Source organism: Prunus mume, linkage group LG2 (assembly GCF_029339155.1).
Source record: "Prunus mume cultivar Tortuosa linkage group LG2, ASM2933915v1, whole genome shotgun sequence".
In the NCBI taxonomy this organism is placed as follows: Eukaryota; Viridiplantae; Streptophyta; class Magnoliopsida; order Rosales; family Rosaceae; genus Prunus; species Prunus mume.
In genome coordinates this window covers 10261770-10279007 of record NC_142699.1, presented here as the reverse complement: position 1 = coordinate 10279007, position 17238 = coordinate 10261770, and the positions used below count along the sequence as shown (strand labels likewise).

The window sequence follows — 17238 nt, the reverse complement described above, 5'->3', positions numbered from 1 at the left end:
CAAAATCCTTCTCTTCTTCATAAGCAACATAGGAATAAGTTTCTTGTTTCTTGTCCATGGCTATTACAGGCGAATGCATCCAAAACAAAGCTACGTCATTTGCTTCTTCAAGTTTTATTTTTAATTTTTCTATAAAATAAAATTGAACACTAAACCCATAAATGCATATAAATTATTTTTATTTTTTGGGTCAAAAAAATGCATATGAAAGTTTTTCTTTTCTTTGGTCGAAGCATATGAAAGTTTAGAAGCTCTTCGACAACGGTTACAAATTCTAGTCATCATGGCGCGAGTCTGTCAGTCAGTCAAAAGAGCAATTTGGTAAATAACCCGACAAAAATCAGAGTCTTTTTTCCAACATCTGTCCCTGTTTCCCTTTCAACCGTTCGTGTTCAAACATCATGCCTTCTAAAGAAAGTCCAAGGTCCACTCTCGTAATTATCCCCAACTTCCTTGCCCACTTCCCCACCTTCAACCCTCCATCTATTTAAACACCCCTCTCTCCCACTCTCTCCCACTTACAAACTCTTTATCAATAGTCTCAAACTTCTCCAATTAGGTACGTCGCAGACATTTTTCCCAATTTTTTTTTGTTTAATTTCAGTCAAATTTGTTTCCCCTCAAATTGTTGTTACTATAATCTAATTTTGTTTATTCTAATTTGTGGTTATAATCTTGTAGAAAATTGCTGCTGGGTTTGATTATAAATTCATGAAAATTAATGTGGTAAGTACGTTCTTTAAACTTGTTTAAGAAATTTCAGTAATTTTTTGTAGTTATGATTTCATGTTAATTACACGTTGTATAATTATTTCAGTGCTTTTTACGTCGATGCTATAAGCTTTGAGCTGATGATGATGATGAAGATGGCCAGGAGACGACCTCATCAAACATGTCTCATTTCCTGCATGTTCATGTTCTTGTTCTTCTTCTCAAATCAAACATCTGCTTTGGACGATGGCGATGAGCATCAACTTCAGCTTCTCTCGTCCTTCAAAGCCTCCATCAACGACCCTCTAAACTTCCTCTCAGACTGGAACAAGACCACCTCGTCCAACAATCCATGCAATTGGCATGGCATCACCTGCGACAACAACACCACCATCAAAACCGTCGAGCTCTCCGGAAGAAACATCTCTGGCAAACTGTCGTCCTCGATCTTCCACTTGTCCCACATCGAAACCATCGACCTCTCGAACAACCAACTGGCAGGGCAGCTTCCTAAGGACATGTTCGCCGGTGTGTCTAATTCGCTTCGGCATCTCAACCTCAGCAACAACAACTTCACCGGGGTCGTGCCGCAAGGCTCGGTCGCATCTTTAGAGGTACTAGACTTATCCAACAACATGATTTCAGGGCAAATCCCGGACGGCATCGGATCGTTTTCGAGCTTGAAGTTTCTTGATCTCGGAGGAAATGTTTTGCTGGGGAGCATCCCAAGTTCTATATCAAACATGTCTAGCTTGGAGGACTTAACCTTGGCCTCAAACCAACTGTCCGGAAAAATTCCAACCCAACTAGGCCAGCTAAAGAGCTTGAAGTGGATCTACTTGGGCTACAACAATCTCTCTGGACAAATCCCAGAAGAGATTGGCAATCTTGTTCAACTGAATCATCTCGATCTTGTGTTCAACAAGCTCACAGGCCAAATCCCAGTCTCTCTCAGCAACCTCACTCAACTTCGGTACCTTTTTCTCTACGGAAACAAGCTCACAGGCCCCGTTCCACAGTCCTTGTTCGGGCTTGAGAATCTCGTTTCTCTTGACCTAAGTGATAATTTTCTTTCGGGTGAGATTTCCGAAAATGTTGATCAACTTCAAAACTTGGAAATTCTTCACCTTTTTTCCAACAACTTCACCGGAAAAATTCCCAGCTCGTTGGCTTCTCTGCCTCGGCTTCAAGTCCTTCAGTTATGGTCAAACAAGTTCTCTGGCGAAATCCCGAGACGTCTTGGATACCGAAACAACCTCACTGTCTTGGACCTTTCCACGAACAGTCTCACAGGGAAAATACCCGATACGCTATGCGACTCGGGTCGACTTTTCAAGCTCATCCTCTTCTCCAATTCGCTCGAAGGTGAAATCCCACGAAGCTTCTCTTCTTGCAAGAGCTTGGGCCGAGTCAGACTCCAGAACAACCGGCTTTCCGGGGAGATATCTGCCGAGTTCACCAAACTCCCGCTTGTCTACTTCTTGGATATTTCGGGAAACAATCTCTCCGGCAGAATCGGTGAAAGAAAGTGGGACATGCCCTCACTTCAAATGCTAAATATCGGGAGAAATGGATTTTTCGGGAACTTGCCGGATAATTTTGGAAGCGAAAAGCTGGAGAACTTGGACTTGTCAGAAAATCGGTTTTCGGGGACTATCTCGCCGAGTTTTGGGAACTTATCGGAGCTAATGCAATTGAAACTTTCTCACAACGAGCTCTCCGGTCCCATCCCGCAACAGTTATCTTCATGCATGAAACTCGTGAGTCTCGACCTCAGCCACAATCGCCTCACCGGTACGATTCCAACCAGTCTTTCGGATATGCCGGTTCTCGGGGACCTTGACTTGTCCGAAAACGATATTTCCGGTGAGATTCCGCGGAATTTGGGCGTTATAGAATCACTCGTCCAAGTCAACATTTCTCACAACAAACTCCACGGGACGTTGCCGTACACCCCGGCGTTTCTGGCCATAAACCCGAGCGCGGTGGCCGGTAACGACCTCTGCGGCAGTGACACCACCACGAGTGGTCTACCGCCGTGCAAGAGCGTTAAGAGAAACCCAACTTGGTGGTTTGTGGTCACTTGTTCTCTTGTTGCTCTATTGGGTTTTGGTGTTGCCACTTATGTGTTTGTTATAATCCAGAGGAGAAACGATTTGAAGGTAAAAACAGTGGAGAGCGAAGGTGGGATTTGGGAACTGCAGTTTTTTGATTCAAAGGTTTCGAGATCAGTCACAATTCATGATATTTTCTCGGCAGCCAAACAGGGTAATGTCATTGCAATGGGAAAGACTGGGATTTCGTACAGAGGAGAGTCGGTTTTGAATGGCATGCAATTTGTGGTTAAAGAAGATACCATGAATTCAATTCCACCTAGCTTTCGGTGTAAGATGGTTGAGTTTGGGAGGCTTCGGCACCCCAATGTGATCAAATTGACCGGAATATGCCACTCCCAAAAGGGTGCATATGTGCTTTATGAGTATTGTGAAGGCAAAGTACTGAGCCAAGTTCTGAGGGATTTGAGCTGGGAACAGCGCCGGAAAATTGCCCTTGGGATTGCGAGAGCTCTACGCTTCTTGCATTGTCGTTGCTCCCCAAGTGTTGTTGCCGGTCGTGTGTCGCCGGAGAAGGTCATCGTAGATGCGAAAGATGAGCCTCGGATTCGATTGAGTCTACCCGGAATGGTTCAAACGGACTCCAAGGGGTTCATTGCTTCTTCATACATTGCTCCAGGTACGTACTTGAGTACCATTTTTTCATGCATGCATACATTATAATTAAACTATGTTTCTATATGTACATGTCATGTCAGTATCTTACTTGTTAAACGAACCGAAATTTGAAATAAATAAAATACTGTCACATCATTTCGAAAACAAAATTGATGAGTCCAGCCATGCTCTAAACTAAATTCTAAAGCTCCAACTTTTTTGCTTCATATCTTGTAGAAGCTAAAGAAGGCAAAGGCATCACAGAGAAGAGTGACATCTATGGATTTGGGCTTGTCCTGATCGAATTGCTCACCGGAAAAGGCCCCGCCGACACGGAATTTGGCGCGCACGAGAGCATTGTAGAGTGGGCTAGGTATTGCTACTCCGACTGTCATCTTGACGTGTGGACAGACCCCATGATTAGAGGACACGTGTCGAGCAACCAGAACGAGATTGTAGAAACCATGAACCTAGCCCTTCACTGCACTGCTGGGGACCCCACCGCAAGACCATGCGCGGATGAACTGTATAAAACCCTAGACTCTATTATAAGGACAAGTTCTTGTGTTTCTAGCCTAAAAGTTTCTTCACCTTTTTGAGTTTTTTTTCCCTCAAGGATTTTTGTTCGAGTTTTCAGCTTCTCTTTTGTTAACTTTCTTTTTTTCTTAATTTTTCTTGGTTTTATTATAACGTAATGTACGTGTTAATTAATTAATTACCACCTTTTGTTGTATTTTGTAACATAAAGGTGTTAATTAATTGTTAGTACTATAAATATATATAGCTCAAATGTTTTGTTTGATGGTATGTTTGACATACTAGTGAGTGTAAAACTGTAGATATATATATATATATATAAACTAAATGTTACTGCATTATTTTATATACTTTTTGGGTCAATTAATTCATCCATATGTGCATGTTCATTATGAATTTACCCTCTTCTCTTTCTATATGTGCATGACGTATTCTTTTAAAATTCGATTGTTAAGCAAGCATGGGTTTAGCCAAATTGACTAGAGCGGAGTTTGAATTCTACTCCATGTAATTTAGATTAAATTAAAGTAAAATATCGCTTCTTAAAAAAAAAAAAATCTAATTGTTAATTATAATATATTTGATCCAAAAAAGTAATTTACAGTAGAGAAAAGATGGGTTGAGGCAATCATATCACATCCTCCACTCCCTTTCTTTATGGGTTGCATGAGATAAGGAAATAGGACCATCAAGGTGGGTCTTTTCCTTAAAACAAAAAAACAAAAAAACAAAAAAAACAAAAAAAAGAAAGACCACCAAAAAGATGGATTGAAATAAACCCTCTTTCTAATGGCATGCGTGAAAGCGTCAGTTTCATTCTTACGACCTACCAACATGTACAAAAGTGCTCACCCTGAGCTGTCAGATTTGTTTGTTATTTTATAACAACTAAAACCTTGAAGGAAAAGTTTATTACGTTTATTCTCTCATCCGGATCATGCCGACGTCATTCTAAATAGGAAGAAATGAAGGAGGTGTAATAGAAAATACATAGAGTCCGCACAATAATAACGTTCAGACGTCCGCGTATGAGAATTTATATATATATATATATTGTAGAATTTTCCATAAGTTATATGCGTACTGCACAGTTATATAAAGGAAGAAGGGAGCTAGAAAAAGCAAAAACAAGAACAGAAGGTTGAATTGTTTGGCTATAGTATTACTCATGGAAGAAGGGAAAATGTGGAAACTGAATGGTCGTGATCAGTGAGTTAGGTCAAAGAACTAGCAAACATATGTAGGGCTCTTCTTTTGCAGGGAACAACTGTACTAAAATCTGATCCTTTGATGATTATTTTTTGTCCCATTGTCGGGCTCGGGCAGGCCTTTTCCAATTGAAAAACAAGCCAAAGAATATTATTAACTGGCTCTATACAATCACAAAGCTGCATTCATATCTATTATGTAAAAGCACACTTAGCTAGCCTTTTTGCTTTACTTCTTCCTCTACCTTTTTTCTCTTATTTCAAACCAACAATGGTCAATGGGTTTTACAACCTCAAGACACAATTCGTGCTATGATTAACCTCTAATTTTACTTACATCTATAACCATGTGTTTAGTTTAGCATCTTGTTGAATATTTTCGTGGGGGTGAAGAGATCGATCGAAGAGTTTTCGTTTACTTGCCTTCTCTCTATAGTTGCAATTATGATCTTAATTAATTAACTAATTAACAATTTGATTAGTGATTTCCAGCTTCTAATTATCATCCTATTAGCAATGATGAAAATTGATACAAATCCTTTTCTTTAATGTGTACAGCTGACCTATATCGGCAGCAGAAGCAGTAGTCATAATAGTTACAAGATTCCATGTCTAAAGAGTCAGTCTAAACACATAAGTTTAAAGTAGCTGACATTTTTAAGAACAAACCCAGCTCAGTTTTGCTGGCATTCACGGATATGATCCATATTTTTTTGAAGGCTATTTCATCTCAAAAGCCTCAAGATTTCAATGATGGTTTCTCGGAGACCATGCAAAAGCTTCTTTGCCCTTCTTCTTTCCATTCAAAAAGCTCCTTTTCCTCTCATTATATTCTCTTTTTCTTTTCTTATTTTTCATTTGGGGGGAAGTGGGGAGCTATAGGGTGTGTATGTATAAGAAAATTTTGATGTCCTGACGTGCGTTTTGCCTCTCCCTTTTGGTTTACTTTTGTAGATCAAAAATCAAACATTTTTGCGTGTGTTTCTTTGATTGAAGACAGGTGGGTTTTGTTTTCGAATTTTCATGTAGTAACAATAATTGGATACACGTGCATCCCATCGCATATATCACAGCAAGAACACTCATTGAACAAACCCTAACCATTACCTCACAGTCAAGTATACCCCCACAACATAGAGGTCAAACTTTTTAGTAACTGATGATGAGTCAACTGCATCCTCTCAACAAATCGAAACCCTACCACACACGTTGACGTTCATAGGATTGAATCGAAATTCACATAGTACTGAAAAAGGTTTTAAGTTCGAATTTCGGTCCTCCTCAATAATCAAATATAAAAAAAGCCTCACATATATATAGTATCGTTGGGTTTGTTTGTGTGAGTCAGTAGGTAACAAACTCATACTAGAAGATGCTTTACTAGAGATTCAAAGAACTCAAGTTAATAAAATAATTTGGTGCTACCACATAGTGAAACGTGTTACAGAACAAAGAAAAAAAAGTAAGTGTTGTTTTCTTTGCTCGTAAGCGTAAAGATTGGCCATAAGTTGAATCATGTAAATCTTTGTGTTTTGTTAATTTCTTAATGTCGTTTCTGCTTTGTCGGGCTTTGATGCAAACACACACACACACACATATATATATATTCTGATTGAAGCAAAGCATCAAGGATTACACAACATCCAATATGGTGGGGTAAAGACTAATTGAGAGATTGCTTATCCGATTAGTGATTACCCTATAGAAGAAGCTTAATTAATGTGATGATAAAGACTTGATAGAAATTATTACCACTTAAACCATGTTATTCATTATATTCTGATCTTAACTGAAGAAAAATTAAAAATTGAGCAAATATGAATGATTCGATTTGTACCCGCAATTGCGCATTACATATTTTAATTTTTTTTTCTATTTAAACACGGAAAAGATATGCGAATTCCCTTTTCTTTTTCTTTTTGGTCAAAGTTAGGAAGGAGAGAGGGAAACTACACACAGGTACCATGGGGAACTGAATTTATGAAAGAGTGGATGACTAGCATATTTGGTTTGACAACTACATTTGAGCATACCTTTGAACAAGTAATGCTTGTCCCTCAGTGAGATCATAAAAAGCATTCAAAGTACAGTGCTAATATGTGTTGATTTTTTAGAAGATTAAAAAAAAGGATAGGAAAAGGTAGGAGCATTATGATTCATATATAAATAAAGCACAAAGCAAAACTCAAAGAATAGAGGATAACCCAAAAAATTGGGCCCAATATACCTTTGGTACACATGCTCATGACAAAGAAGAGGTTTAATTTCTAGTGTAGGTTAAAAAAAAAAAATCTAAATCCTATGTTCTGTTCTGTCCAAAGTTTCAGACAAATGACCAGTTGATGAACATGAAGCAGATGCAGTGAGCAGTTTCTTCTTCATTCAACACCTTCCATGCCACTGCCCTCTCATAGGAGATTGGCCTTCCCATGCTTGACATGCATATGCCACCTTGAAGACACATAAAACCCTGCAGCCCCCAACACAGGTTAAAAGAAAAAGAAGGGAAAGGTTAATTAATCACCTATTTCAACAGTAAAAAATTGTAAGTCATCAACAGAGCATTTTCAAGGCCTACAATGTTTTGTCCAAATCTTAGCTGGACTTCAAAGCAACATACCTGCTGCATTATCTGTGGGAACTCAGAGAATAGGGTCTTCCTTCCATTGTCATCAAAAATCTTTTCCAGTGTAATATCCTGAAGTGCAACTAACGTCGTCTCGAGCATGTCAAGGCCTGCCTGGTTTGCGAATGTGAAAACTGGCAATGCCTGCATAAATTATGAAATTAAATTATGGAAAACTTTAATTGTTATAAAAGGAACATGCCTCACAACTTCTAAGTGAAAGATATATAGAATGGAAAACCTTGATGAATAGGCTGAAAACGGCATATTTCAGACATAGAAAGGAAAGAAAAATGGTACCCATGTACCTTCAAAGAGCAGCATAAGATAGCATCCGAGTGATGCCAAAGAGATTTGAGAATGGACTCACTTCCTTCACTTTTTAGCAAGTCTTCTCCTAGATAGCACCTGAAACGAAAGCGAATTAAGATATAGCAATCGCACAAATAAAATAAATTTGTTTGTAAGATAAGAATTTGTTCTATCCAACCAAGTTTGTCTAGTTACTCACCTATAGCTCTGACAGATCCAACCAGCGAGTGTTTGTGCTTCAGGAGTGCCGGGTGGTGGCCGGAAACCAGAATTAGAACCAAAACGAGAAGGGGAGAGAGCCAGTGCTACCCTCTGTACTGATGCAATAATACTGCGGACATACTGGCGAGCCATGGAAGCTACATTGTCTTGAAGGTGAATTTCAAATGCAAACTGGAATGCTATGGTCATCACAGATTTTGTGTTTCCAGATTGACCTGCATTATCACCAGATGCTCTGCTTCCTGCGGGTCCAACTTCAAGAGCAGAGGCAAGATCAAGTGTACGGTTTGGACTGGGGGCATCCTGCATAATAATTTAAGTATATAAGAAACCACCGCCACAAAAGAGGAGAAAATGAAATCCATAATATGAGAGAGATTTGTAATATTCCATATAAGATGAACGCTTACCATCCGAGAATCAAGAGGAATGATCCGAAAACCGGAAGGTAGAATTGGACCATCATCAGAAAATGAAGCATCAATGGGAGCAAAGACAAGTTCAGCGCAGGTCCCGACCGAATTCTCATCCACTCCACTGCATAGCTGGGATTCCATGCAACCGGAAACAACAAAAAGCCAATGACTATAGTCAGTAAGGATTCAACAATAACTAAAAAGAATAAGAATTTAAGAACAAGGCCTAACGATAAGGATTCATCAAACACTGCAAGCACAATATATTATAAATCAAATGGATAAAAAATTATACACTTACTTGCAAGAGGAAGATGTCAGCTGCAGGCATAATCATGTCTTCTCGATAGTGGCCCATGTTCTCGATCTTAATGACCTCCATGAACTGTTTACAGAGAAGCCATAACATATCAGAATTCAGATAGCATATTGTGTGAGCGATTATGTTTACATTCGAAGGAAAAATTCAATCCCCAGTACATACCTCTTCATGCTCAATTGTGTGAGCCAGTGGATGAATAACTTGATCTCCAAAATTTCCAGCTCGAGACCCTAGTAGGCCACAGGGACCAGGTTTAATAGCAGCAGCTGAATAAGCATCAATACTTCTGTCAGCCCACTCCGATCGGTGTTCTCGCAAGAATCTAAGAAGAATGGCTGGAGGCACATTCTGCAGGAAAAGGAAACAGCACAGATTGGTAATAAATAAGACGATGTTTATTTAATGAGAACGAGATAAAAACCAAAAAAAAAAAAAATCCATGTTTTCCCCTGTTCAAAGTCACTTTGCCAAGTTGCTTGTTCTTAGTGATTAGTTCAACTTAATTCTGTTAGTTATTGGCTGTAACGCATTCAAAATCCTTACTTGGAGTAACATGGAAGCTTTTGCACATAACACAGCATTGCTCATTGATGGAACTCCATTGGCATAAAGATTTGCACCCATCATCTTGCCCGGGGACGAGTTCACAAGAAGGGTAACATCATCAACACCATCACTCTCTAAAATAGACCACCCCTCATCTGTAAACCCATTAACTGCTTCATTGAAGCCCCTGCATTACAAAAGTTGTAAGGTTTCGATAGGTAGAAGTTGATCAACCATTCCAAGAAACAATTTGGAGATTGAATCATAGCATACTTGCTCAATCTCTGACTAAGAGCACGTAGAGCTGCAGGCCTTCTCCCCCAACCAGCAGCATTAGGCTGAGAAACTTCTTGTGAAATCTGCCTCAAGTTGCGTAAAGCCTGAATCAAGAAAAGATGTCAACATCAGAATGTAAGAAACCCCACATTCATCTCCCCAGACACAAAATTCCAATAAAAAAAACTATATGCCATCAGACAGGACAGGAGAAAACAGTCTTACCGCCATCGTTGTCTTCTGAGCAAGAAGTGTTGAAGACTCATAAAGTGGGCGCAAGACTTCAGGTACACTCCAAGGCTAGATTTAAGTAATCAAATTAACCAAGTCAAAATTTTAATCAATCAAGCCAGGAAATGACATTGCTTCAACATATAAAGCAAAGCTTGTTCTGCATACCTCCAAATCCATATGATCAACAATGTGGATGATTGACCCACCACCTTCACAAGGTCTAATTAGATACCCACTCGGCAGCATTTCTGCTCTCACAAAATTCTGCACTGGTGGCATACTTGGACCATTCTGAGTGTTGTTAAGTGACCTTTCACAAACCTACAATCAAAAAAGATAAATTACACCAAATTAAAAGGGCTTGCAGGGCAAAAATTATTGGCTCCTTTTATCCAAAAAAATTCAAGAGCCGCATACCACAAGGCTACCATCTTCCAAAACAGACGTGTAGCGCAGCAACCAGAAGTCTCGAGCTGGTGCCAAAGTTGTGGGTGCATAGAGCTACAGAGACAAACATTTCCAAATTTAATTTTGATAAGTTGGTCTTAAGTTAACAATGGTAAAACAGTGAGATTAGAGAGCAAAACCTACCTGCATGTAAAGCAGTTCAATGGTTCCACCATTGCCAGTGGACAACACATTTAGCACATCCACAGATCGGCAATTTCGGAACCATGAAGGCCGATCTTTAAGGATTTCAGCGACCTGTTTATATACACCAACATCATTAATTAATTAATCTTTCTTACAAAACTGTACCAAGATTAGTACTTAATCACTAGACCAAGTGGAGAAGAACTTACTCTTGTAGGCTCTAAACCCACAAGGCCGCATGCACGTGCCGCCACACCAGTGCAACCGTGAGAAATAGCAACGATTCCAATGGAATCCGGACCAGGCTGTGCAGTTCAAAATCAACATAATAAGATATTGAATTTAGAACCCAAAAATTAAAATCAGAAGTATCTTATCTTATTAGCTTTAACATTTGTTAAACAGAGTACTTTAAAAGCCTGCATTTTTATTTTATTTTTCCAAATACCAGATAATTATGTGAAAATAAAATAATCCAAACAATATTCTATTTCCTTTGGGTAAAGGGAAAAATGAAATGAATGGGGGACCCAAAAGGGTTAAAGCAAAGATTAGTCTGTCCAAAAATTAGTGAGATGGTGATGTGGTTTGAGTGTTGCTTAGAAGGTTAGCAAAGCCATGTAGGCTTGATAAAAATTTCTTGATAATCACAAAAGATGTTGGAGGAGAGCATAAATGTTAACAAGACAATAGAAGATGATGATGATGACAGAAAAAGAGAGAAAAGAGAGAAAGAGTCACCTTCATCCCAGGCATTTGGACCCACTCCACAGCAGTTCCAGTGGCCTTTGATAAAAACTCTGCTAAAGTTTCCTCTGCAATGGACAAAAGTCTAAAACACAAACATCCCAAATGAGCCATTTTGATATATAAGTAATAACAACAACAACAACAAGGACAAGGGACAAAGACGAGGCAATTGCATAAAGCACGAAAGAGTGAAAAAGACTCAACGAGAAGAAGGAATAAATCAGATTTCAAGTTTATTCACTGACCCTGCAGGGCTGGCATCCCTTGGTGGATGCTGAGGGGTCAAATGGTGTTGACCACTCGTCACCACCGACTCACAACTTGTGTCTGTGGTGGCAAGGTTCGTCTGCAATACAGGAAAGAAGGAAGAAAACCTCAAAAAAACCATATTGAAAAAACTTTACTAAATAAATTAAAAAATCAACAAAAAAATTCAGGTGAAAATTTGGATTTTTCTTATCATCTTCTCCATCTTGTACAAGAAAATTAACCAAGAAATTTTTTTTTTTTTTGGTTCTTCTGGATATGTAAACCTTGAAGATGAATGCTTACATTCTGTGTCTGCTGGCGGAAATAGCTGTTCTCATAGACGAGCTGAGACACCTGCTTTTGCAGCCTATCATTCTCCTCCATCAGAAGCTTGTTCATTGCGGTCAGCTTCCTATTCACAGTTTGCAATCTAGACGCCTCTTTCCTCTGTTTCTCTCTGCATCTGCAAAAATACAGCAAGCAAAGAAAATTCAAAACAAATAATACAAAAAAGTCGCGAACTTGATCTTACCCACCAACAAAAAAGACCAAGGAAAACAACCCAACTGAGAAATTTGAAAACTTGATGAACAGAGAAGATGGAAATTAGAAAACAGGTGGCAGTACCTGCGGTTCTGGAACCAGACTTTGATCTGCTTAGGCTCGATGTTGGAGAGAATAGGGCACTCGCGAATGAGCTGCTGGCGACGCATAGAACTGGGCTTTGGGCACTCATGGTACAACCTCTCTAAAGCTTCAACTTGCTCTGGTGTGTACCTTACGTACTTGCCATTGTCCATTTGCATCTTCATCCCACCATCTTTGCAGGCTGACGTCACCGCCATCATCCCTACCTATATAGGCCTCCTCACTACATTCATCAAAGTCACATAATAATTTACACACACAAAACAAAAATATGTATGGATCTGTAAGCTCATGGATCAAAAAACAAAAGATTCGATTGGAAGATGATTCTAAGCAAAACCCACTCACCGTTTTGGTTTGCTAAGAAGCTTTGCTTGATGCGCAGAAGCTAGAAAGAAGCTTAATGGGTTGCTGTTGTTTCATTAAATCATAACAATGGACTAGTTCTTCATCATGATTGATATGACGAACTTGGAGCTTGGAGATCTTCTATAATTTCTTTTGGGGCCTTTGCAATCAATTAAATCTCTGTCCTTCTATCTGTTTGGAAGCCATGGGCAGTGTCACAGAGTCATGCTGAAACTTGATGACAATTGTGTATATGCTTTCTGTTTTTTTCTCTCCAAAGTAGGCTATATATATCTAGAAATGATAATAAAGCAAAGATTTTTAATAGTGAGATAATGGCTTATAAGAAGAGAAAGAAACCCCATAATACCAGACAGACAGAAGAGGAATAAGAGACCATTTCTTGTTTTCACATCATTTTTGTTTCTCCTTCTCTCTCTCTCTCTCTCTCTCTCTCTCTCTCTCACTCTGTTTTGCTGTTGCTTTTGCTGCTGCTTCTGCTTTTCTTGCAGTGTGGTTTGTTTGGGCACTTTCCAACACTTAAACTCTGTCTCTCTGACTTCCTATTTTTTTAATTTTTTTATTATTATTATTATTTTACTCTAGGACTTTTTTTTTAATCTCTGAGTTTCTGTTCATCAATCCACAGTTTCATGTACATGATGCCACAGAACAATGGTGAGTTGATCTGAACCCTCCAATTTTAATGTCAAAAAAATGAAGTGAAAGGTAAATAAGGTGAAAAAACCATGGTTGGCCTTGCATGTGTAAACGAGACAAAATTATGAGGGCTTTCGCATGCGGCCTCATTTTCTCATGCCCTCACCCCCTACTTTCCATCTCATCATAATCCAAATTCCATGCATAATATATACATGACATACACATATATGCATACATATATTTATTTATCTATTTATTTATTTTAATCTAAGGATTAAATCTAAATCTCATGTTGAATGTATAATTATTTTCTAATTATAAAGCAACTTGTTGGACACTTGTGCATGACAACATCAACATGCAATATTGCTTGACAGCCAAACTACATATATATACAGAAATTCTCTTATGCGGACATCCGGACATTATTATCACGCGAATGTCATGTATTTTGTACTACTCGTCCATGACTTCCTGCATATTTACAATAGCATCCACAAAACAATAACATGCGAACATCCGAATAAGAGAATAATTGTATATATATATATTTAAGTTATTGAAAAATATTGGAGTGATGACTAAGTTTGAACCCAATATATTCATCCTTACGTATTGATGATGTGTAATTCAACAAACAGATCTCTTCAATAAAATAATCAAGTCAACACGTTTTCTTCCTACTATCTATTACTAATCCATAATCAAACATTAACCCTATGTTTAATTCTATACTCCTGCCCTAAACCTAGCAACTTTAATTGAAAAAAACACTTAACTAACCTGAAGACATTTTGATACTACCGGTCCAATTAATTAATTAATCAATCAATCGAAACCTATATCGTATCCATTTCTATTTTCCAACTTACTTGTCAAGAACACTGTCTTCCTAATCTAACATCTTGGTTAATCTTGGTTTAGCGTGTTGATTAGTCGTATGACAAGTCACAGACGGATTGAAAAAATTTGCAGCTCTATATAATTGTCCTAGGTTAAAAAGTTGCTACCTAATTATATCACTTTCTCTTTTTCTTTTTCTTTTTTTTTAAAAAAAACCCTTCAGTCTTCAGAAAAAGAAATACAATTACTTTTTCCTTCCACCATATTTTTCTTGAGTGAAAAAGTCAATACAATTTTGCCAAGTCAATGATGTATGGTCTTCTCTCATCCGCCATCATCAATTTTTCAAATTGTCACCCCTCAAAGTTGGCCGTCACTAAAAATATTTAATTAATTTTTTTTTTTTTAAGAGAGTAAACAAACCATATAATCCTTTGCTATCTGATTGGTTACAATTAGGAATTAATGGCAGACCAAACTAAGTGGTGTTTGATTATAAATTGCTCCACATCTTAAGATAGACTTTAAAATTCAATTGAAATCCAAAATTTCCCCTTAATGATATGGCACTTTTTTGCCCATTATACAAGTTACAAGACCCAAAAAAAAGTTAAAAGCTTTACACCCCCAAAAGTCCTAATCTAGCTTAAAAGATAAGGAGGCATGCCAACATCAATGGCCTAACACAAAAGAAAATTAAAGCAAGGATCTTGAATTTTTTTTAATTAAGGATGTTGCTTATATTTTTTCTGTAATTGTAAGGAGATGCTCTTTCTTTATGTGAATCACACTGTGAATTATAGTTTGACATATTTACAAAAATAATTAATCAAAAACACACAAAAAAATTATGCACACATGTCACATTGTCACTGGCAAGAATATATGAGCTCTTATTTACATAATAAGAAATGAAGTTTTTTCCTTTAAATAATTAACTAACTAATTAATTTTACATATGTCAACGGGCTGTGACATTAGCATGTGGGCTAGTAAAAGTGATGGCATACCCCGCCACTTCCGGTGGTAGGATAGAGAAGCGTGCCACCAAAGTTATGTGAATTTTTTTTTAAAGTAAAAAGTTTGGGCCTGTCGCTGGCCGACATGTGTCGATTGGTGTGTAGAGTGTGGTCGACGCCAGCAGACCATATCTGGGTGTGGTCCACACGTGTGGACCCAAAGTAGATGTGGCCCCCGCACGCATGAAGACTCCTCCTCAGCTTTACAACGTGCTCCTCGCCACCACCCCACCTCATCTCATGTTTTACCAATTTCTTTCGTTTTCTGCCTTCTTTCCCTTTCCGCCCTCCTAAAGAAGATCCGGCCGATTGTCTTGTTTCCCACGCGCCGGAAACTTCCACACAAATTGGGTATATATTACTTTTTTATGTACGTCTCTCGTCATGTGAAATGTCACGTGATGATAAATATATAGAATCATGATATACACTCAAAAAGTTATATTTCTGATTTACACATTAGTATTATCTATTACTTCGTTATACTTATAAAATAATGTTGTGAAATTATTTATTATGTGTTGTAAATCATAATATCAGAAGAAGAATTGAGAGAGAAAATAAAAGAATTAGGGATTTTTAGGCTTGATTTTCAGTTATGAACCAAGGAAATACAATATGAAATTTTGGGTGAGGAAGGGTATATTGTTGTTGGGGCCTCTTAGATTCCTTTGGAATCTTAATATCACACATATCCGAGTACAACCTACTAAAGGCAGAGGAAAATTACAAAACTAAATACATGAATTATTGTAAGAGCGTTCTTTTTTTTCGTCAATTGATCCGCCACCATTATTGCTTCTCTATAAACGTGATGAATGGAAACTTGAGAAAACTGATCCAATAGTTGCCATATATGTTATGCATGGTCTTCAGTGTTGGGACTCAATTTCTCGCATTGAAAAAGTAGCATAGTTTAAAGAAAATTATTCCATTATATTGAACTAATGTCACATGATATAACACATCCATGTGTTCTAATAAAAGTGAATGGTATAGTTAATATTATTATACCACATAACCATACCCTAATACCACATTATAATTATACAGATCTCGAGCCTATACATTTAGCGAGTGTACATTTATCCGCATTTCGCAAGATCTAAATGTAACATCCCACATTGACCAACGGAGATGGGTGATGTGCTTTATATGTACATGCCCACTTCCATCTAGCACGAGACCTTTTGGGAGCTCATTGGCTTTGGGTTCCATGAGAACTCCAAAGTTAAGCGAGTTTGGGCTAGAGCAATTCCAAGATGAGTGACCTACTGGAAAGTTGCTTGTGAGTCCCCATAAATAAAACCGTGAGGGCAGAGGCCTAAAGCGGACAATATCGTGCTACGACGGAGCTAATCCGGAATGTGACATAATTGTATCAGAGCCATTTTGTCGTGTGATGCAAGTATGCGGACGAGGAGATCGGGCCCCTAAGGGGGGGTGGATTGTAACATCATACATTGACCAACGGAGAAGAGCCGATCCGGGATGTGACACTAAACCATTCTAATAATCTAATGACTCAAGATATGACACGCCAATTTTTAACTTTTGACATGTACATATTTAATTAACTATAACTTAACACTGTTAAGTTTAAAAGAATTAATAAAACAAATTAAAACAAAACAATAAAGAAAAGATAAAAAAACCTAGAAACCATACTTTCCTTCCCACCCGTCCTTGCAATTGCCATCCTATCCTACCTCTGGTTCCTCTCCACCGTCCACAAATCTCTTCATCTCTTCCATGAATGTGCATCATAGTAGTTATGGTTTTTTTTTTAATCATCATATGCATTTTACCCCACTCCGATTGAAATCCTATCAAAAATAATAAAATAATAAAATAAAAATGGCAGCATCGACATTTAGTAAGGGTGAAGACGTCATTATAGTGGCTCAGTCAAGCAAATTCCTAATTGTTTTGAGAGAGAGAGAGAGAGAGAGAGAGAGAGAGAGAGAGAGAGAGAGAGGAAAGGAGGTCAGCTATAAGGAGGA

General features: G+C 38.1%; 2 protein-coding genes across 4 annotated transcripts; one reads left to right on the top strand and one right to left on the bottom strand.

Annotated features, from left to right (window-relative positions):
• The first annotated feature begins 495 nt into the window (after positions 1 to 495).
• Positions 496 to 4212, top strand: LOC103320226 (Leucine-rich receptor-like protein kinase family protein). 2 transcript variants are annotated; one of them, XR_016124499.1, is made up of 5 exons: positions 496 to 559; positions 682 to 726; positions 818 to 3444; positions 3660 to 4122; positions 4171 to 4212. XR_016124499.1 is itself a non-coding variant. In XM_008221871.3 (4 exons), exons 2-4 carry the CDS (start codon positions 722 to 724, stop codon positions 4019 to 4021), a joined length of 2994 nt encoding a protein of 997 aa, XP_008220093.2. In that variant the 5' UTR covers positions 496 to 559; positions 682 to 721; the 3' UTR covers positions 4022 to 4212. The 2 variants fall into 2 exon arrangements, 1 of the variants encoding a protein (XP_008220093.2); XM_008221871.3 differs by having other exon boundaries at positions 3660 to 4212.
• Positions 4213 to 7298: 3086 nt separating this feature from the next.
• On the bottom strand, positions 7299 to 13223 carry HB-8 (homeobox-leucine zipper protein ATHB-8). 2 transcript variants are annotated; one of them, XM_089044839.1, is made up of 20 exons: positions 13081 to 13223; positions 12711 to 12902; positions 12342 to 12585; positions 12018 to 12177; positions 11711 to 11811; positions 11457 to 11547; positions 10925 to 11020; positions 10713 to 10826; positions 10539 to 10622; positions 10287 to 10442; positions 10113 to 10187; positions 9885 to 9991; positions 9609 to 9798; positions 9228 to 9413; positions 9045 to 9128; positions 8738 to 8872; positions 8305 to 8630; positions 8102 to 8201; positions 7788 to 7937; positions 7299 to 7637 (listed from the first exon to the last, which is right to left on the bottom strand). In XM_089044839.1, the coding sequence occupies exons 3-20, from the start codon at positions 12560 to 12562 to the stop codon at positions 7491 to 7493; spliced, it is 2523 nt and encodes an 840-aa protein (XP_088900965.1). In that variant the 5' UTR covers positions 12563 to 12585; positions 12711 to 12902; positions 13081 to 13223; the 3' UTR covers positions 7299 to 7490. The 2 variants fall into 2 exon arrangements, with proteins under 2 accessions (XP_088900965.1, XP_008220092.1); XM_008221870.3 differs by lacking the exon at positions 13081 to 13223 and having other exon boundaries at positions 12711 to 12959.
• Positions 13224 to 17238: the final 4015 nt, after the last annotated feature.